At 35.5% G+C, this 23,442-nt stretch overlaps 1 protein-coding gene and 1 long non-coding RNA gene across 2 annotated transcripts in view; both read left to right on the plus strand.

The window, feature by feature from the left end:
- Positions 1 to 772: 772 nt before the first annotated feature.
- LOC141326403 (uncharacterized) lies at positions 773 to 2,109 on the plus strand. The gene is made up of 3 exons (XR_012353884.1): positions 773 to 903; positions 1,025 to 1,145; positions 1,309 to 2,109. It is a non-coding gene; the product is annotated as an uncharacterized lncRNA (long non-coding RNA).
- Positions 2,110 to 7,153: 5,044 nt separating this feature from the next.
- LOC141326164 (uncharacterized) overlaps positions 7,154 to 23,442 on the plus strand; it is a 33,658-nt gene continuing 17,369 nt past the window's right edge. The window contains exons 1-7 of the mRNA XM_073834878.1: positions 7,154 to 7,329; positions 12,998 to 13,071; positions 16,242 to 16,322; positions 16,518 to 16,574; positions 20,847 to 21,047; positions 21,160 to 21,285; positions 22,379 to 22,427. Of these exons, the coding sequence (XP_073690979.1) occupies positions 7,275 to 7,329; positions 12,998 to 13,071; positions 16,242 to 16,322; positions 16,518 to 16,574; positions 20,847 to 21,047; positions 21,160 to 21,285; positions 22,379 to 22,427 (643 nt within the window). The 5' untranslated portion in view covers positions 7,154 to 7,274. The remainder of the gene's footprint in view (positions 7,330 to 12,997; positions 13,072 to 16,241; positions 16,323 to 16,517; positions 16,575 to 20,846; positions 21,048 to 21,159; positions 21,286 to 22,378; positions 22,428 to 23,442) is intronic.

Genomic DNA, 23,442 nt, shown 5'->3' on the forward strand with positions numbered 1-23,442 from the left:
CAATTGTTTATTTTGGATGCAGTTAATCACAATTAATTGTTGCACAGCACTACTTTTAAATAATTTCATTCATCAAATAATCCTGAAAAAAGAAAAATGTATTGTGGTTTCCAAAAAAATTAAATATAAAAAACTGTTCTAAAAGATTATCAATATTTGAACACCAATAATAATGGAGCACCAAATCAGCATATATTACCCTGGACCACAAAACCAGTCATAAGTAGCACAAGTATATTTGTAGCAATAGTCAACATACATTGTATGGGTCAAAAAAAAAAATTATACCAAAAATCATTAGAATATTAAGTAAAGATCATGTTCCAAGAAGATATTTTGTAAATTTCCTACTGTGAATATATCAAAACTATAATACGCATGGCTAAGAACGTCATTTGGACAACTTTAAAGGTGATTTTCTCAATATTTAGATTTTTTGCACCCTCAGATTCCAGTTGTATCTGGGCCAGATATTGTCCTATTGGCTTATTTATTCAGCTTTCAGATGATGTATAAATCTCAATTTAAAAAATGTACCCTTATGACTGGTTTTGTGATCCAGGGTCACATATTAGAATGATTTCTGAAGGATAAATCATTGCTGTGTTTTAAACTGTGATTATATTTCACAACATTAGGTGAGTCAGATCGTTCCTAACCTGTAAAAATTCACACACTGGCCGTGAACTAGTTACTTTTAAACACAGCGACACTGTTTGTGCTACCGCAGTGATATCACATACCTCAAAGTAACACGATCTTAGTTGTAATTGGTCCTTTGTTTCCTGTTTCACAGCATTCGACTGGGTTGAGCAGTACGCACCTGGATTTAAAAAATCTATAGTGGGCAAAGACATCTTAACCCCTCCTGATCTTGAGAGGGTCTTTGGTCTCACTGGAGGGGTATGAATATTTAAATTTAATGAAGATTAATGGACAAATTCATAACTTTGTTTTAGTAACTTTTATAGCCATACAGAATGATATGGTCAAACATTCATTCCATGCATTTTTTATGCCACAGAATATATTTCATGGCTCGATGTCTTTGGATCAGCTTTACCTGGCGAGACCTTTGCCCTCTGTCGCAGACTACCGCTCACCAGTCAGAGGACTGTACTTATGTGGCAGTGGCAGCCATCCAGGTCTGTGCCTGAATAAATAAAAGCTAAAACAGCACATATTAGGTTTAGAAATGTCATCGGTGTGATATTACATTTCATAAAACCAGGTCAGGTAAATCTTGAGTTCGACATGCATGACCTCCCCTGTGTTTTCCAGCATTTATGCAGTGTTTGTCTCGTTCAGGTGGAGGCGTTATGGGGGCAGCTGGTTGGAATTCAGCTCTCAAAGTACTTGCAGATTTCAAGCGACTGTGATCTTGGCCTTCAGTGGGGAATATCACGTTCCAGAGGGATTTTGAATGAAAAGAGAGCAGAGGACACATAATAAGTGGTTTTAACATTGTATGTTATTCTGTATTTTTAACACTCCAAAAATGTGAATGTCCCTAAATATTCCATGTATTTTTCAGTGAAATGTTGAATATAAAAACATGAAATCAGTTATAATAAATAGACCTTAGTCAGGGTAGTGCTATATTTGCTTTTTAGCAGGAATGAAATGAGCTGTGACTGAATACAGTGTGTTGAGTGGATTGAGTTGATTTATAACAACACACTGATTGTTCAGCTGACTAAATGTCTTTCTAAAACAAAGTAGGCAAAAAGTCGTGAGTTGTAATAATTATATGACCTAGGACCTTAATACGATGCCATTGTGCCATTGTAAAGACTAAATCTACCCCTTACGAACTTGTTTTTATCAGTGTTAAATTTAATAAGGTGTCTAACTAGACTAAGGAAAAGTCAACTTGTGATGAGCCATGTGACTGAAGCGTAATAGCTTTTTTCTAAATACTTTTTACTTTTTATAACATTTCTCTGTGGTGATGCTAGTAGTTCAGAAGTGAATTCAACAGAATTCATCTATGTAACCTTGGACCAAAAAACCTTTTGTAGCAAGCCAAAAATACATTGTATGGGTCGAAATTATACATTTTTATGCCAAAAATCATTAGGATATTAAATAAAGATCATGTTCCATGAAGATATTTTGTACATTTTCTTCCGTAAATATATCAAAACAATTTTTGATTAGAAATATGCATTACCTAGAACTTCATTTGGACAACTTTAAAGGCGATTTTCTCAATATTTCATATTTTAACAAGCCATACATAAATAGAAAGCTTATTTATTGAAATCTCAACTGACCCTTATGACTAGTTTTATGGTCCAGGGTCAGATATATTACATAAAATTATGTAACACAAATAACTTATCAATTTACTAATAAATTACAGCAATCACGCACACACTCAAAAAAAAGAAAGAAAAACAATCCATTGGTGTGTTCATTATAGCATGCTATGTAAAACCAACTATTTCTGCAGTATATGAAGTACTTTGTAAACTGCACAGTATGCAAATTTTTTGCATTCATTGAAACCCTGGTGAACTTCTATAGTACATATGCTAAATTTGAAGCATACAACAAAGCACTCTATTTTCCATTTCCTGTGATGAAAAGTATAGCCATTATTTTTAACATCTCTTGATTAACTAATTTCATTTAATTGCTAAAAGCTACAATATAATGAATAAACAAAAATGTGAAATAGATTTGATTGATGGCAACTGGATTAAGATTCAATTTAAAGGAATATACTTTATACATACTCTGTATAAGACTTTGTTTCTTCATTGAAACAGATTTGGAGAAATTTAGCATCTTGTTCACTAATGGATCCACTATGGTGAATGGGTGCCATCAGAATGAGAGTCCAAACAGCTGATAAAAACATCACAGTTATAATCTACACAACTCCAGTCCATCAAGTAATGTCTTTTGAAGAGAAAAGCTGTGTTTATAGGAAACAAATCTATCTGTCAATCTATCTGTCTATCTATCTATCTATCTATGAAAAAGTTCATCCTCTCACATTAAAGGAGAAGTTCTATTCCAGAACAAAAATATACAGATAATTTACTCACCCCCTTGTCATCCAAGATGTTCATGTCTTTTTATCAGTCATAAAGAAATTATGTTTATTGAGGAAAACATTTAAGGAACGTTTTCCATATAGACCATTTCAAGGATGTAAACAATAACAAGCGCGTTGGAACGTTACTGCGCATGTCCGGTCCTGAAACATTTCCGGTAGAGCTATTTCTCCGATCTGTCAATACGAACACATTCTTTTAAAATCTAGCGAAAAAGCTAGTTAAGGTAAAAAAAAAAGCTGCTCATTAACTAATCGATGCTGCGTGCGTGTACACGGGAGATTGCTAAAAGCATATCACATGAACGGAAATATTGTGAACATTTATTCGTACAATGGATGTCATCAGTCTGAAGCAAGCAGTGCAACTTACTTCATGTTTTGTTCCCAAGATATCCGGAGGTTGTTCGTGATTAATTTACTTGCATTGCGTGGTCAGTCTGTATTTCTGTTTAAATATTTGTTTTCATTAGTACATTACTTTTCACAATACATATCGTTCCAAACAACGCTAAATGTATGCTATTAAACTAAGCGCTCGATGCTATTATTACGTGTTGAATTCATTTCAACATGTGTTCAACGTTAGTTTGGTCAAGTTTGTTGCTGTGGAACAGTGCAAGTGGAGGGTATGAATGCTCCGAGTCATCATGTGATCACAAATAAACAAGATCGTCGCAATTCAATGCTGGCTAACGTGTTTTACATAAACCTGTATATCTGCAGATTAATAAATGCACACACAAACACACATAAAGCATTCATATATGTTTTTATGCACGTATTTACTGTTCACACCCACACAAATTTTATATATATATATATATTCATGTGAAAATGAATACTGGTGTAATGTAAAGGCTGATGCTAATTCAGCTTTGCACAACATATTTTTTTATAATAGAAATCATTTAAATAATTAATCATGTTAATAAACATAAAATACTTATTTCAAAAACATAAAAAAACTACTTTGTCCAAACTTTTGACCAGTACTGTATATAAACAAAAAGCATTCTCTCACTTTCAACTGTTTTTATTTCCAGCACATGTATTGATATGTAAATATTTGTATGAACATAAAATGCTTCAACAAATGAAACAACAACAACTGAAACAACATTTGAACTGAAATGGAGTACAAAGGGGGAACAAATATCAAAAGCAGCAGTCTGTATCTGGTCTGGTCATCAGTCGCTTTAAGTACTACACTAAATTACTGAATACTACACTCAAGTTCTCAATCACATCTGGGTGTTGATATGGTCAGATGTGGTTTGTCACTGCAGGATGATCAGCTGTCGTTGGGTGTCTACAGATGATGGCTCTCCTTACACTGCCTTCTCAGATTTGGTGACCCTTCTGTATTTCTGCAACTGTTTACATCAGTTTAGAATACTTTCTAGAAAACAAAACAAAGGATATTAGCCATCATTATGAAAATGTATATAACATTTAACCAATTCTATGGGAATTACAGGGAGCTAACAAATTTCAGTATTACACTGTATTGTCAGATTTAGTGACCCTGCTGCATATTTACAACTGCTTACATCAAAATGCTTCCTAGACTAAGAAACAAATGATATTAGAAATCACCTCTATAAATTTTGTTTACATTATATAAGGATAAAAGTAGAAAAACAATTATTTAATATAATGCACAATATAAAAAAATAATGCTATTATTGCTTAATACGTCAGTACATCTTGGAATTAACATTACCAAAGCTTATGTGATGGAAAATAATATTTACCATAAACATTACGTTTTGTAAACTACTGCCCTTAACTGTTACACAATACAACATTCACGTACTTTCATGTTACTCACTGCATTTGTCAACTGACAAAATAACTAGACGACTAATATGAATTTAACCCACATAACACTTAGCAATAAAACAGAAATAAAACAGAAATAAAAAACTTGCCTTTTTTCATTAACGTTACACACGAAAGCTAGATGCATATGTAAACATTAAAACAATGACAAAATGCTACTTTAAATTATGCAGCATCATACTTGAAGAGTTAACGTAAAGATATACAAATAAACCGATTAATTAAAAACGATATTTACTTGCCTGAATCGAAATGTGCGCTGTTTATCCTAGAGTTGCTTGTTGTAATCCAGCCTTCTCCTTCACTGCCGCAACACGGGTACGTTTCGCGGAAATCTACCGTTAAACACGTCTCAGAATGTTAGTACCGCCCCAGAGGGAGCACACAACCACTGAACGACAAGGATCTAATTTTAATTTAGACATTTAAGCAGGAAGTTTGTATATATATGACCGCAATCCCACTGTTCATAAAGCGCTTCTCGCCATTGTTTTGAATGCGCTGGATCACTAACCGGAAACGTCCTGGGACCAACGACGTCACTTCCTTATGCCGCCGAATAGCGCTTGAAATGGTCTATAGTGTACTTCAATGGTGTCCACGAGTTTGAACTTCCAAAATGCAGCTTCAAACGATCCCAGCCGAGGAAGAAGGGTCTTATCTAGTGAAACGATCAGTTATTTTCTAAAAAAATAAATAAATACTATTTATATACTTTTTAACCGCAAACACTCGTCTTGGTCTAGCTCTGCTGAACTCCATTCCTGTTTATGACAGTTGAGTTAGGGTATGTCGAAAAACTCCCATCTCATTTTCTCCCTCAACTTCACAATCGCCCTACATTGCTGTTTACTGTTTTTTTTTTTTGTAAAAGGGCGTTTGACCTTCTTTGGATGTTGACTTTGTAAACACTAGGTCTTTACTTCTGCAGCAATGTAGGACGATTTTAAAGTTGGAGGAAAAAATAGGATGGGAGTTTTTTGACATACCCTAACTTTCATAAAGAGGAATATAAACAGTTAAGCAGAGCTAGACCAAGACGAGCGTTTGCGTTGGTTAAAACGTATGTAATAAAAATAGTGTTTTGGACTGTTTTCACTTGTAAATGGTGCTTGATCTGCATATTTTTCTTCTGATTCTGCAAACCAATATTATAAGTAGAGGTCTTGTTTGAAAAAGTAAAATAAATAAATTTAAACGTATTAATGATGCATTTGTTTAAAGGAGTAGTTCACTTTCAGAACAAAAATTTACAGATAATGTACTCACCCCCTTGTCATCCAAGATGTTCATGTTTTTCTTTCTTCAGTCGTAAAGAAATGGTGTTTTTTGAGGAAAACATTTCAGGATTTCTCTTCATATAATTGACTTCTATGGTGCCACCGAGGTTGAACTTCCAAAATGCAGTTTAAATGCAGCTTCAAAGGACTCGAAATGATCCCAGCCGAGGAAGAAGGGTCTTATTTAGTGAAACGATCAGTTTTTTCTAAAAACATTTAAAACTTATATACTTTTTAATCTCAAACGCTCGTCTTGTCGAGATAGACAAGGCGAACATTTGAGGTTAAAAAGTATATAATATTTGCTAGATAAGACCCTTCTTTCCGTGGCTTTGATCGTTTAGAGCCCTTTGAAGCTGCATTTCGGAAGTTCAAACTCGGGGGCACCATAGAAGTCCATTATATGGAGAGAAATCCTGAAATGTTTTACTCAAAAAACGATTTCCTTACGACTTAAGAAAGAAAGACATGCACATCTTGGATGACAAGGGGGTGAGTACATAATCTGCACATTTTTGTTCTGAAAGTGAACTACTCCTTTAATAACAAACACCTAGCTTTTTGCTTCACAAGACATTAATAGACTGACTGGAGTTGTGCAGATTACTTGTCATGATTTTTGGACTCTGACAGCACCCATTCACTGCAGAATGGGTGCATTCTGCATTCTTGCATTGGTGAGCAAGTTACGTAATGCTAAATTTTCCAAATCTGTTCAGACGATCAAACAAACGTTTGTGCTTTATAATATAAAATTATATAATATATATATTTTTTAGATCATAATATACTTACTTACATATAAAAATGTGTTAACCATAGTAGCCAAAGAAGCTTTTTGCCTTTTGCCAAAGTCAGAAGTGTGGCTCCAAAACGATATGGCCCCCGCGGCCCTTTAAGACGCTCGTGCTGGGAGGTGCTTGAGTTCAGTTCAACACACCCGCCTGACGCTGCACTCGACGCCCAGGAAGAGAAACACCACACATCTATCGCCACAAGTTTAAATATGACGATTCATTTGTTAATTTGACGTGTTTTCTGTCGTGTTTACGTTCCTGTAGTGGTATTGAGGGTAATAATGCTGGATGGTTGGACTAATGAAGTTCAGTTTGGATTTCTGCCGGTTACTCGGGCTCAGCGGTGAGTTTCTCTGCATGGAAACTTTGTATCTGTCTGTCCGAGTTATAAAGTTAGTTTTCCATGAATCAGAGCCGTAAAACACACGACACGATCCGCTTATCTCGCCTTAAACCGCGTATGTGACCGTGATGCAATGCTTTATTATACCAGTCAGTTTTATATAGATTTAAAAGAAATCATGTTGTCAATTATGCAAATAGTATGTAACTACACGTAACTGCGGTTGTCACCCGAATAGCTTTTATTTGTGCATGGTAACCATAATATCTGGCAAATCCATATTTAATGTTAAATATAACAACATTACGAAGACACACTCAGTTCTTTGTTAGTCTCATAGATTCTAAATTAATTTGATTTGTGATACAAAGTTTCCAGAGAAATGAAGGCTATTGGTATAGCCTACTCCAAATGGGCTTTTTGTTTAAATAGTTTTGGTTTATTATCGAAAACTAATTCAAATAGAGACAAAATCACATGGGAATCACAGAGACTCTAAATCTGATTTCAACAGATCATTTCCTGTTTGACTCTGTATTTATAAACATATTTAGACAAACTGCATTCTAATGTAGTGATGATCTGTAATAATTTCAGTAGGATTGCAAAATAAATGCATGATTTGGGGGTTAAATGTTGCCTCAAGCAAACATGGCTTTTCTACAGTTATACACATTGGTTTCTTTACAGTAATAAGCAACAAACCACCTGATCAAGAACTATTTAGGATTCTCGAGTTACTGCTATGGTTCTTTGGAAATGTAACAAAACTCCTAATCTTGGAAATAGCTGCTTTTTGAAACATGGTTGTTGGTTTTTATGTCGTCTAAACTGGTAAACCCTCTTGCTTACCAAACATGTAGCTGGTTTACCAGCCAATAGCCATATAGAATCCTATTTAGACAAACTGCATCCTAATGTAGTGATGATCTGTAATAATTTCAGTAGGATTGCAAATTAAATGCATGGTTTGGGGGTTAAAGGTTGCCTCAAACAAACATGGCTTTTCAACGTTTCTTTACAGTAATAAGCAACAAACCACCTGATCAAGAACTATTTAGGATTCTCGAGTTACGGCTATGGTTCTTTGGAAATGTAGCAAAACTCATGTAACTAATCTTGAAAATAGCTGCTTTTTGAAACATGGTTGTTGGTTTTTATCTAGTCTAAACTGGTAAACCATCTTGCTTACCAAACATGTAGCTGGTTTACCAGCCAATAGCCATATAGAAACCTTAATGTTTCAAAACACAGCTGCCAGTTTAAACTGGATTTTGTTGTCTGGTCTTTTTAAAGCATCTTTGCATGGATGGCTTTCTAAAGAGCTAGGGATTGAAAATTCTTTGAGGAACTTGCAAAGGTTCCCTTTTGAAATCAGGCTGTAGCCTAAACCTTTTCTTTTTGGTACATTTTGTATTTTAATGTTGCCAATGTTATAATATTGAGCTCTACTCAAAGTTTGTGGTAGAAATACCACAAACATGTAATTTAATATGTAAATAAATGTGCATTAGAGCATGATCCGTGTGTGTTTTTCCTCCGTGGAGGGATTATGAAGCGATATTAAATGAAATGTCTTTGAGGAACTCAAAAAGGATTTCCAATGACATCAGACTTTACTGCTTTGTTTTTAATTGTGAGTTTTGTGTGTGTATTATCATCATATTTGTTTTCTTTTAATTTTTTTGTGTTTGTTAAACTGTTGCAATCTTTATTACATGAAGTACTGCTACTGTAGTTTGTCTAATACTGGGCTGTACTCAAATGTAAATATGCATAAGAACAAGATCCATCACCATTAAATGCTAAAGTGTAATTTAGCTTTTTTTTTTTTTTTGCCTTCCAGGGCTTTTGCTGTTGCTGTTTGCCTGTCTGTTGCATTTGTAGTAAAATGTTCATAGATGTTTTGTCACGTGGTCTGAGTAGCTTTCGACCTCATTCCTGGTTCACATTTTCAAATGAACTGTTGCATGCATTTAATTAGTTGTAGAATGAATCAAGATTTTCAGCTGCTGTTTTAATCACAAAGATTCCGCATAGACTCGCAGCAGTGAAAACCGTATCAGTTGGAATTATTTGCATGCAACAGTAAGATGTGACTAGCCATGGGCCACGTGGTTTCTGTATCTTATCAATGTAAATCAGTTTTTTCGGACTGCCATTGTCACAAGGACGTCGAAGTGTGAGCTGAGTCACTTTGAGGGAAGTGTGCTAACCAATGCATCACACCTCAGATCACGGCTTGCTTCTTGCGTACATCTGCTTTTGTCTGAGACTTGTGGTGTTAGCTTGTCTGTGATTTGTACATCTCTTTTCTGTATGTGCAATATTAAGAATGTGGTAATAGCTGATGGGACTGATTGAAGAGAGTGTCTAATGTGTTTTTGCTTCTTTGTAACATGAAATCAGTTAACAAGCTTATAAAGACTCAAAGCCACATCTGTTTCTGAACCAGGAATGTTAATGTTTGGTTAACAACTGCAAAAAAGTGAGACTTGGTCATTCTGTGCTGTTCACGTCAAACAAAAATGGATATTTCGGACATTGCTTATAAAGCCCTGGGCTGAATCAAAAATAAAACTATCACTAAATTGTCAGCAATCCCATAAAACTAAAAAATTAGTCTGAAGACCATCTGCTTACATTAGCTGATGGTAAAATCCAAAACCTGGCTGTTGGATGATCTTCAGAGAAAATAATTGCTTTACTAGGCCGCAGTGTAAATGCCTTTCTTGAGGAATGTTTTGAGCTGTCTAGTTTATGTAATGCCGTGTAGCTTGCAGAAATGACTGCAAGGTCTAATTTTACCATTCCAAGGAAACCTTAGTCTAGCTGACAGTTGAATTGCAGTTCTGCAGGGCTTATAGTCCCATGTTTGTTAACTAATGAATGAGTGTGTTTTTGATGATGTGAAGTTAAAATCTTTGCACAGCTGGACTCTGCAAATGTTAAGAAGCAAAAATACCAGAGGTCGAGGTTAAAATTTATAGCATAGACCTTGAATCTATGTACAGTATTGTAGGGCTGGGCGATATGGCAAAAAAAATTATCACGATCATTTTTTTCATATCAGTCGATATTGATAATTACCGCGATAAATGTCAAATCTTTATATCTATCAATTTTAAAAGGCAGATTTTTACTCCTGAATGAAAGAAAAACCAGACAGTTAATTATTATTTATGGATTATTGTCAGAACATGACAAATACTTTCCAAACAATGACTACTTCTGGCCACGAAATAGAGCAAAATCAGGCAATAGTGTTGTAGTCAGTCAATGTAAGTCACTTAATAACTTGTTTATTTAACTGCTCTGTTAGATCGATATCTCATTTACGAACCTAAAAAATGATTAAAAGCTGTCACTCATCTTAGTTCGCGGTATCACAAAGCTCTATTATAATCAACGACGCTCTATACACTGCACAATCAGTCTCTTATTTACGCTCTCTCTACTTTATTTATGAAAGGATTCGTGAGATATGTCTGTGATACATTATTCTATGTTGCAAAAACACGTAGAAACCTTTGAAGCTCCGCTGAGCGCAAACACAAATATGTTGATCGGTTCAGTCGCACATGGTGCTCCTAAATATATATTTTTTTACAGTCGCACATACTAATTTTTAGTCGCAAATGCGAGTGAAGTGGTCGCACTGTAGAGCCCTGTGGCTGTAAACTAAATACTGCGTGCGGCATCCGGAAGTGCAGGCTGCAAAATGCCTGCGTAGCATTACGCATAGTGCGTAAACATTATCGAGCGCTTATCGAAGTGTCATTATCGTTTTATCGGGAAAAAAAAAAAAAACTATATCGTGATAATTATCGTTATCGAATTATCGCCCAGTCCTACAGTATTGTAAAGTAACTAATTCAGTTGCACAAGTAAAACCTAGATTTTATTGTGTGGGTTTTCATGGGTTTGTAGCGCTCTGGTTGAAATGACTGTCTAGCAAGTAGGGGTGGCACGGTTCACAAAACCCACGGTTCGGTTCGTATCACGGTTTTAGGTCACGGTTTTCGGTTCTGTACGGTTCTTGTTTTTGTTTTTTTTCTTTTAATCTTTAACACTCCAGAAATTTACTTTGGCATATGATATGTAGCTTAATTATCCAAAATTTAGGATACCTTATTAAAAAAATTGTTATATCATGTAATCATGCACAAACTGAATTGGACTTGACTTTAAGCACATTATTGGGACCATCTCTGAGGAAAGCTAGGAGAGATTTTGATACAGCAAGAGAAGACATTGATGACATGCTGTTCATTTATTTGGCAATAACAGGAGAATGTGTATTGCTATCTCTACAGGAATTTATGTGCCTTTTTTGCACATAAAGATTGAACTGAATAATTAGCTTGCATTTATCAAACTGCCAACTTCAGTGTAGCTCTTACAAAAATTGTATCTTTTCAAAGAAAAAGAGAGGACATCTTTAAGCTCCGTCTTTTAAACAAGTGATTGATGGTTCATGTCATTTGACATGCGGTGCGTTTGCGGCATTCTGAAAAGTTGAGATGTTTTTATCTCGATGCGGCGCAGACGCGCCTGGAAAAAACGAGCGCATCGCTTCCATTACGTGCGCGGATACCGTGCGTCCACATTTGAATTAACGAACTTGAGTGCGCAAAAGACACTGCATGTGAACGGCCCCTTATACGACGCTGGCGCATCCTCCAACTCCGGGCAGCCTTCCTTATCTCTCCCACTTCCCATTTCTACACGTGACGTAACCTGCAGCACTCCACTTTTACTGTCTGTATGTCCACACACACCTCTTATTTCGCGCAAAAGGACACTCACTATTAGCCTGGCGAGCCAGACTTACATCAAGATGTTTAGTCTGGAAACTCTCCATAGACGCGGCTTACTCCGAGGGGCGGGATAAACGGTTGTCTCTCAAAATCCCTATGCACGCAATAGGATAGCGCTTCAACCAATCAGAGCAACGAAGAAGGTGACGTAGTAATTGGTATATTAAGCTTTTTCCGTATCCAGTCGGCAAAACTCCAAACACATCTTCCTTTTTTAAAAATGACTTAAGTGCCGTTCTTTGCTCGTTTCTTAAAGAAAAACTTAACTCCAAGTCCTCCAGAGTCGCGGCCAAAGCCGATTCGAAAGACCGCTGTTCGACAGCTGCAGCCGCCATTCTTTGTTTTTCAAGTGGCAGCCGTCGCAACTCTGTCGTCATATGTTAAGCCCGCCCCGCCTACTCTATACGCGTTGTGATTGGCCTGACCCAATTTGGGTTTTTGCAGCTAGAAGGTCTATTGAGAGTGTCTAGACCCACCTGGCTGCAAAATAATTTTTGCTGCCGCTAGGGTGCGTCTAGATTTCTAGGCTAACTTACTATGTGCACGAGGCTACATTGCGCAACCGTTGAACCATGTCACGCACACGCTCCGAACCGAGACGAGCAAAACGAACGGTTCGGGTTTTTTTCATGTACCGTGCCACCCCTACTAGCAAGTGTAAGAGAAGTGGTCACAAATGTATCACATTTTTTCATTTTGAGTTTCACGTGAACATTTACAGCACTATAGGAAATGGTAAATGTTCTGTGTTTACTTTCATTTTTGCATTATTGAACGTTTTAACTAATGCTTGTCTGATTCTCTTGGCTTGATCTAGACTTTATAGATTATTTTGCACCTCTTCACAGGCTCCAGTGATCAGAGGCCAGAGGAGATGGACACAGATGCCCTCCCCGAGCGGAATGACCACACGCTCTCACAGGTACAAGAAAAATGTGCTTTTTTAAAATGAATTAATATGTTAAGAAGTTAAATCAGTAAGGAAATGTGAAGGAATCTGCATGTTTCCATGTTGTTTTTTGAACAAACCGCTTTCTGATGGTTTTTTGACTAATAGTTTAGTCAGAAAAGTCTGAAATTAAATCTGAAAATAGCTACTATAGTAATTATTCACTCATGATTTCTGCACAATAATCTTAAAGTGTGTATATACATAAATAAGTTTATTTGTATAATTTTAAAGCCATTATAAATACTTTTAAATATTTTCTTTCTTTCTTTTACCTTTTTTTTAACTTTTATTTGACAAGGACAAATTTAATTTTAAAGGGTCAGTTCACCCAAAACTGAAAATCCTGTCACTAATTACTTACCCTAATGTTGTTCCAAACCCGTAAGACCTTTTTTTTTTTTTTTTTTTCTTTTTCTAAATCTGAGCGCTTTCTGACCCTGCATAGACAGCAAAGCAACTGACACGTTTAAGGCCCAGAAAGGTAGTAAGGTCATTGTTAAAAGAAAGTCCATGTGACAATTTAACGAAGCTACAAGAATAATTTTTGTGCGCAAACACAACAGAAAAAACAACTCTATTCAACAATTTCTTCTGTTCCGTGTCAGTCTTCGCTGCACGTTTATGAGAGTGCTGTGACGCATGCATTCTGACGTTGAACTCGAATGCATTGTGCCTTGGAAGCAGAGAAAGACACATGCTGTACATAAAACGGTCTTCAAAAACATGTGTGACAATTTCGACAGAGAGGATGACTTGCTTATTTGAACCAGAATATACAGACGATGAGCTAAGAGAGATGGACATTCTACGTTAGAACACTGGCTTCTGCATCAGCAGCACCACACGCATGGGTATGATGCTCTCCTAAACACGCAGTGGAGACTGACACGAAAGAGAAGAAATTGTTGAATAAGCATGAATAGTATTCTCATAGCTTCATAACGTTATGATTGAACCACTGATGTCACATGGGCTATTTTCACATGGGCAATGTGCTTACTACCTTTCTGAACCTTAAACATGTCAGTTGCATTGCTGTCTATACAGGATCAGAAAGCTCTCGGATTTCATCAAAAATATCTTAATTTGTGTCCCGAAGATGAATGAAGGTCTTACAGGTTGGGAATGAGGGTGAGTAATTAATGACAGAATTCTGGGTAAACTAACCCTTTTAAAAAAAGCAACAGTAAACATAATTATAATGTTACAAAAAAAACTATTTCAATTACATGCAGTCCTTTTATTTATAGAAGAATCCTGAAAAAATGCTGTTTTCAACATTAAAAATGATAAGAAATGTTTCTTGAGCAGCACATCAGCATATTAGAATGATTTCTGAAGGATCGTGTGACACTAAAGACTGGGGTAATGGCTGCTTTGCTATCACAGAAATAAATTACCTTTTAAAAAATATTTAAGTAGAATCAGTTATTTTAAAAAGAATCATTGAAATAAGATAAGAATCATTGAAAATTTGTATCCACCCCAAATTTTGAACAGTAGTAAATACAGTACAATATTTTTTTAAAAAGACGTTTCTTATGCTCATCAAGGCTGTATTTATTTTATTAAAAATTCAGAAAAAACTGTAATAATGTGAAGTATTATTTTTTGGTAAAATAACTGTTCTCCATGTGAATATGTTTTAAAATGTAATTTATTAGGGTGATGCAAAGTTTTTTTAGCATCATAACTCCAGTCTACAGTGTCACATCATACTTCAGAAATCATTCTAATATGCTGATTTGTTATCAATGTTTAAAACAGTTGTGCTGCTTAATATTTTAATATTTTTTTCAGTATTCTTTAATAAATAAATAAATTAAAAAGAACAGCATTTATTTAAAATATAAATCTTACGTTTAATTTTTGATCAAGTAAATGCAGCCTTGATGAGCATAAGATAATTCTTTAAAAAGCATTAAAAATCTTACTGATTCCAAACTTTTGAAAGGCTGTGTATATAATGTTTTTTTTTTTTTGTGGCATATTCAGGTAAACTCGCTTCATATATCTGCTAAATATCACCAGTTGGTCAAAATCAATAGTACAAATGAGTAAAAACAAACAGTTCTGAGAAATGTATAAAATCAACTTTTAAAGATGCTCTTGATCTTTGTATGTAATGCAATACTTTTACGTATGGCTTTAGGTGTCCAAATTTATTTTGCGTCATTGAAGGTATCTTGGCAGAACCTCAGGTCCTTGATGTTTTTGTAAGTGCATGAACTTTATCTTCTAGTCATGCCTCAACGTATCAGTTGGGTTAAGGTCAGGTCAGTGTGTGCTCCAAACAGAGATACTCCCAGCATATACTGCACAGCTGTTTTGAAGCTCTTTTGTTCCAAAACAACACAGTGTATTATTTTGGTGAACATTTTACATTCATGCTGAAACATTCATTGTTTCTTACCAGTCCATGATAGTGTGCATTCTTTCACTGTAACATTGGAGAGTGTTAGAGTTGTCTTCTGCCCTATAGCTTTTTCCTCTGCGGTCGTCTTTAAGAATTTAAGCTTTGATTTGCATTTTAGTTGGTTAACCACTCACAGGGTAAACACTGCTTTCTTTTCACTTTCATTCATTTGTACATGATCAATCTGCATATGGATTTATGGAGGCCAAAGTCCGTCACAGTGGTTTTGTAACTGTTTCAGCTTTGTTGTAGCACATGTAACTAAAGAAATATGTGAATGAGGTAGGATTACTTTCTTGAACCTCTTTAAAAGGATAGTTCATGCAAAAATGAAAATGTCATTACTCACCCTCATGCCTTTCCAAACTTGTAAGACCTTCGTTCATCTTCGGAACACAAATTAAGATATTTTTGATGAAACCTGAGAGCTTTCTGACCCTGCATAGACTTCAATGCAACTGACACATTCAAGGCCCAGAAAGGTAGTAAAGACATCGATAAAATAGTCCATGTGACATCAGTGGTACAACTGTAATGTTATGAAGCAACGAGAATATTTGAACAACATGAGGGTGAGTAATTAATGACAGAATTTTGAATGAACAATCAATTTAATAAAAGACTGCTGTTGCTATCTTGCACAGTTTTTCTCTTCTGAAACAAAGCACCTACATGTGCTGTATGAAACGCTAATACATCTGTTTTTGTTGTGTGTTTTTTACAGGATGTCTTAATTGGTGAGGAGGGTCTCAGTGAGGAGGAGAAGGCCAGACGGAAAGCAGAGAGACGCAAAGCCAAGAGGAAGGTGAGAGGAAATAAACTTTAACACACTGAGTACAAGAATGAATCCACTTTAACCTAGAGCTGACTGTCAGGGCAGATCTATTGAGCATTGTTTTTTCTTATTGTGCATAGAGCTATAAATAGAGCATTAAATAGGCCTCATTGCATGCATTGTGTTGCTGACAAAAATGTTTCAATTTGTCTTTTTTTTTTATAGCGACAACGTCAGCGGAAGAAACTAGAGAGGGGAAAAAAGGATGAAAGTGCTGAACAGGTAAATTGAAACTAGTTTAAGTCGGTTACAGATCAAATGCATCATGTTTAGAAATCTAACTTTCAAACATGATAATTGGGTATTTAATAAAGCATGGTAAATATAGTTATGTTTTGTCACAAAAAGTGTGTCTAAAAGTTTAAAGTCACTGAAAGTTTCTAGTGCTCACCAAGGCTGCATTTTTAAATCAGAAATACAGTAAAACAGTTATGTTGTTGAATATTATTACCTTTTTAAAATGAAAAACTGTTTTCTATTTTAATATCTTCTAAAATGTAATTTATTTCTGTGATGGCAAAGCTAAATTTTCAGCTGCAGTTACTCCAGTCTTCAAAGCCACATGATCAGAAATCAGATAATATGCTGATTTGGTGCAGCTTTGTGTTTGTGGAAACCCTGATTTGTTTTATGATCCTTTGATTGATAGAAAGTTCAGCATGTATTTAAAGTAATGGCACAAATGCTTCGAATGTGACAAGCGCAAACGTTCCAGGGTTCCCACAGGTCATGGAATATCATGGAATTTTAAAAGGTTTTTTCCAGACATTCAAGTCAGGGATTTTTTTGTCCAAATCATGGAATATCAGGGATTTTTGTTTGTTGCATTAAAATTTAGTTTCCTAATTTTTTCCATACCACATTTCTTTTTTTATCACGTTGTTTCACACTTTTTGCCTGTTGTTATGGTTAGGCTATTTTTCAGTGCCATTTTATTACCTGGCACACATCAACTGGCACTCACTAAAAGGGTATGTTCACCCAAAAATGAAAAATTCTGTCATTAATTACTCATCCTCATGTTCCACCTTCTTTCATCTTAGGAACACAATTTAAGATATTTTTGATTAAATCCGAGCACTCTCTGACCCTCCTATGAACAGCAAGGTTCAAGTCCCAGAAAACTACCAAGATTATCGATAAAGTAGTCCACGTGACATCAGTGGTTCAACTGTAGTTTTATGAAGCTACGAGAATTTTTTTTTTGCGCAAAGAAAACAAAAATAACAACATTATTCCACATTTTTATCTTTACAGCGTCACTTGTGGACATGCGTTCACGAGAGTATAACGATGCATGCGTATGGCGGGCGTCAGGTCACGTCTCCGCGTGTAAACAAGGCATGGCACATGTGTTTAACATCAAAATGCCAGATCTGGGGGGTGTTCCATAAAACAAGTTTACCAAATAAGTCAGGCTTATTTCAGTTAGTCTGACTTATTTTGAGCCAAATCAAGTGACAATAAGTCAGACTAACTGAAATAAGCCTGGCTTATTTGGTAAACTTGTTTTATGGAACACCCCCCTGGGTCAGTGCCAGTGCTGCCACCCGCATGTGTTGTGGTACTCTTGTGAATGCGCGTCCACAAGTGACGCTATAGAGATGAAAATGTGAAATAAAGTCATTTTTTTGTTTTCTTTCCGCAAAAAAGTATTCTCATACCTTTATAAAATTACAGTTGAACCACTGATGTCACATGGACTACTTTGTCAATCATCTTGGTACTTTTCTGGGCCTTGATCGTGGTAGGACCCTTGCTATCTGTGGAGGGTCAGAGAGCGCTCAGATTTCATAAAATTATCTTAAATAAAAAATATCTTCTAACAAAGGTTTTACAGGGTTGAAACAAGAATTTTGATTTGAGTGAACTAACCCTTTAAGTCAAATGCAGTCACCAGGTTGTTCCTGTTAACTAAGGCATACATGCCAGGAAAATGTACATTTCCAAGAGCTTTGGCTTCAAAGACTGGTTGTTAAAAGTAGATGATAGAACAGCAAAGACTAAATGTGAAGAAATAAAAAGACTGAATGATGAACTTGATGACAAACAGAAAATCCTTCAGAGCGTTTAACCACTGAAAGCATAAAAAATATAATTGAATTTGAATTTCTGTAGAAATAGTACCGAAAAATATTGGTGCATTTCACAGGCAAAAGCAAACAAAAACAAAAAAAAAAGTGGTGTGTATTTGTGTTTTGTACTAAAACGTTTGTGAACAAGTAAAGAAGGCTTGCAAATGGATGGATCCGTTCATGGAAATTCAGCTTATTAGTATGGGAATTTAACATTTGGCTTAAAATGGGAACCCTGTAAAATGCGTTGCATGATTCATTTTAATGCTCCTATAGTATGTAACACTATACTTGGTCACACGTCACATCACATCCTTTCCTTTCCTTTCCTTTCCTTTCCTTTCCTTTCCTTTCCTTTCCTTTCCTTTCCTTTCCTTTCCTTTCCTTTCCTTTCCATTACTCAACATAATGTCCAAACCTGTAAGACCTTTGCTCATCTTTGATATTTTTGACCCAATCTGAGAGCATTCTGACCCTGCACAATCAGCAACTACCAAGTTCAATGCCCAGAAAGGTAGTAAGGACAATGATAAAATAGTCCATGTGCAATGGTAATTTTGACAACAAATTTTGATTTACCCTTAATCATAGTCTTTTGACTAAAATGTAATTTAGGTTTAGTCATATTTTAATCACTGGAATTGTTTTTGTTTTAGTCTACTTAATATCATAAGATATTAGTCAACTAAATCTACAGTAGATTTAGTCCACCAAAATCTAATGGGTTTAGTTAATTCAGTTTGATTCAGCCAAGAGCATTGAGTGATTTTTTTTTTTTTTTTTTTGTTTTTTTGTTGCTTGATTAACATTAATGAGAGATATTAGCAACTAAATTAGGCAGCTGTCTCTTTAAAACCGTATGCATAGATGCAATGTACATATGATACACATCTGATATTCTGTTTACATACACTTAAAGGGTAAGTTCATCCAAAAAGGAAAGTGCTGTCATTAATTACTCACCATCATGCTTTTTTAAACCCGTAAGATCTTCATTCATTTTCGGAACATAAGATAATTTTGATGAAATCCTTCATAAACAGCAAGGATCCTACCACAGTCAAGGTCTAGAAAGGTACCAAGAACATCTACAAAATAGTCACAGAAGAGAAGAATTGTTGAATAAAGTCACTATTATTGTTTTCTTTGTGCACAAAAAGTATTCTTGAAGCTTGAAGGACCCTTGCTGTTTATGAAGGGTCAGACAGCTCTCGGGTTTCATCAAAAAATTCTTAATTTGTTTAATGAAAATAAACGAAGGTCTTACAGGTTTGGAACGAAATGATGGTGTGAGTTATTAATGACAGAATCTTCATTTTTGGGTGAACTGTCCCTTTAAAATGTAAATGAGTGTGTTTGGCTGAATACTCGCCAAAACTGTGAATTCAACAAGATTTTGTATTTATTTCTCCATTTATGCAACATAAAAAAGGAAATCTACAGTAGATATAATTCACTGAATGGGTTTAGTTAATTCGTTTTGATTCAGCCAAGAGGAATGAGTGATTTTCTGGCTTTCTTTTGTTCCTTGATTAACATTAAAGAGAGACAATGGCAACTAAATTAGGCAGCTGTCTCTTTAAAACTGAATGCATGGATTCAATGTACTGATACACATCTAATATTCTCCCAACTGTTTGCATGCACTTAAAGGATTAGTTCATCCAAAAATGAAAGATCTGTCATTAATTACTCACCCTCATGCTGCTCCAAACCTGTAAGACCTTCATTCATCTTTGGAACATAAATTAAGATATTTTTGATGAAATCCATGAGCTCTCTGACACCCCATAGACAGCCAAGGTCCAGAAAGGTACCAAGAACATCAACAAAATAGTCACAGAGGAGAAGAATAGTTGAATAAAGTCAATTTTCTAAGTGTTCTCATAGCTTCAGCCTTACAATGTTTCTGTGTCTTGACCATAGTAGGACCCTTGCTGTCTATGGAGAGTAGTTCTGACTGGATTTCTTCCTAAATAGCCCCACCCTAACATTTTCGACTCAATTTTATTAAATGACAAAAATGTCAATTTATTTTCGCCATCGTTTTTGGCATTCAAAACCAGTTTTATTTTGTTATCACCTCTCTTTCATCTGTGAAAAAAAATTTTGTTGATGAAAATTATGATAAATTGTTCATCAACGAAATTAACACTGTCCATGAGCCATCAGTGGTTCAGCCATAATGTTATTAAGCTATGAGAATACTTTTTGTGCACAAAGAAAACAAAAATAATGACTTTATTCAACAATTTCTTCTCTTCCATGTCAATCTTCGCATTCACAAGAGTACCACAATGCATGTGTGTGCATTCCTCATTCCTCTTGAATGCACATCGAAGACTGAGATGGAAGAGACGAAATTGTTGAATAAAGTCATTATGTTAATTTCATTAAAATGTTTTTTTTTTTCTTTTAGGAGGAGGAGGAGGAGGAGAATGCCGGAGCTGATTCTGAACTTGATGAGTCTGAGGAGTCTGAGCCAGAGGAGGTGGAAGATATTGGCTTTTCAAAGGTGGAAGAAAAGCCAGTTGCACCTCCAAGTAAAAGTCCTTCTGGACCTCCACTGGCATCGGGAAACAAAAGCAACCGGCAGCCGACACCCCGATCTAGCGAGGAGGTACGAAAACAGAGCCAGCCATACTGCTCCCATTGATTGACTTCCAGAGTTTGCTATTTAAGTGCACAATTATTTCAAATTGCTTACTTTGACACCGTTTCTTCATTATTAGGACCCAGGCTGGGATGTGAATAGTGCTTTTGTTGCCAATGCTGTCAGTCACATTCGACCCAAAGCTAAAAGTAAAGGAGCTCACAAGTCGAAAGAAAACAAGGAAAATGAGAGCAGGACAGGAGAAGTGAGTTTTTGTAATTGTTTATTTAGTGTCCTCTGTTGCTGTTTGTGGCTGCCCGTACTCTTGTGTTGTAAAGGTGGAGCCCAGAAATGCTGAACCAGGGCGTTGGGAATCTTGGGTATTATCGTAGTTCATAAATCTATAGGTGCTGTCACTTTGGGCTTATATGACAGCTTTTATTATTTTAGCTTGTAGTGCTGCAACTGTCTTGACAGATTGCATGTTTTACGGTAGCCTACTGTAGATTTAGCTTTTACTCAGGAAGCCAAATTTAAGCTCATGTTGAAAAAATGTGTAGCGAGACCAAACTCCTACACAGCAGGTCTTTTTTTGTTGTTGTTGTGAAATATTTATTTACCAGTGTATGTCTTTATTTTTGTTGGTTTTTCTTGGTTATTTTTAGTGTACACTACCATTCAAAAATCCAGCTAGTAAGTTTATTTTTTAAATTATTATCATCAAGGATGCATTCAGTTGATCAAAACTGATAGTAAGACATTTATAATATTACTAAAAGTTTATATTTCCTGAAAAAATTATCCAGGTTTTCACAATAAAAATATTAAGCAGCACTACAGTTTTCAACACGGATAATAAGTGTTTCTTGAGCTGCGAATCAGATTATTAGAATTTCACCTGATCCTTCAGAAACCACTCAAGACTGAAGTAATGATGCTGAAAATTCAGCTTCGCATCACAGAAATAAATTACTTTTTAAAACATAAATCTATAGGAGACAGTTGCTTTAAATGGGAAAAATATTTAACAATAATGAGTTCCCAGTATCATTGAGCAAATAAATGCAGCCTTGGTGAGCATAATAAACTTTCAGTGTTTTATAATTTGGGAAGTGCAAATTGTAATGTTAGTATGTAGTGTTAGCATTAGTATTAGACCTGAGATACAGCCGTTGCTTTTAAATTGAACTTTTTGATTATAGTTCAGAGTAGTAGAATAGAGAGGAGTCAAAATTATTTCAGTGGTAGTTAACAGCATGCTGCGGAAGCAGCTCAGACAAATTATGTTGAAAATAACTTGTAATATTCCTTTAATATAAATTTATTGAATTATTATTTTTATTTTTATTTTTTTACAGGTCATTGGCTTTTCAGATGCTAAAACGAAAAGAAGTGCCTTACTAGTAGGTGCGTAAAATCTTTCTTTCTGACACGTTCTTCTTTTTTTTTTTTTTTGTTCTGTTTTAGAGCAGTTCACCCTAAAATTAAAATGTTGTTATACTGTTATGAAACTTATCAAACTTCTATGATTTCTTTATTCCATGGGACATTAAAGGTAAAACTTTAAAAATAAATAAATGAAAACAACGCTTTGGGCAATACTATCACATCATACAATTGCATCTTAAACAGACCCCTCTGTTGAATAGTTTATACACACTGTAACTGTAAACTAGCCTTTCCATCATCTTGTCAGTCACAGTTAAAGGGTTAGTTCACCCAAAAATGGAAATTAACCCAGGATTTACTCACCCTCAAGGCATCCTAGTTGTAAATGACTTACTTCTGTCAGATGAATCCAATCAGAGTTCTATTTAAAAATGTCCTGGCTGTTTCAAGCTTAATAATGGCAGTGAGTGGGTGTTTTTTTTGTTCAACAGTCCAAAAGTACAATAAAGTGCATTCATCCATAATAAAAAGTGCCTCACAAGGCTCCAGGGGGTGAATAAAGGTTGGTTCCCACGAGACTAGCATATTCTCTCTGGCGCTATACCAGCATCCTATGTCATGCGCCCAGAATGGCTAGAGAAAACGGTTTAAAACGTTTTAAATATGGATATTTTTCCTACAAAAATGCATCATTTTGCTACAGAAGGCCTTTATTTATGCCCTGGAGCCTTGTGAGCCACTTTTTATCATGGATGGATGCACTTTTAGAGACTTCTTTTGGACTGTTGAACAAAAACACTCACCCACTGCCATTATAAAGCTTGGAAGAGCCATTTTTTTATATACAGTCAAGCCCGAAATTATTCATACCCCCGGCAAGTTCTGACTTAAAGTTACTTTTATTCAACCAATAAGGTTTTTTTTGACCGGAAATGAAACAGGCTTCTCCCAAAAGATAACAAGACAAAGTACAAGAGGCATCGTTGTGGAAAAAAATTCATAGCTTTTATTCACATTTGAACAAAAAATGGCA

This window comes from Garra rufa, chromosome 2 (genome assembly GCF_049309525.1).
Source record: "Garra rufa chromosome 2, GarRuf1.0, whole genome shotgun sequence".
NCBI lineage: Eukaryota > Metazoa > Chordata > Actinopteri > Cypriniformes > Cyprinidae > Garra > Garra rufa.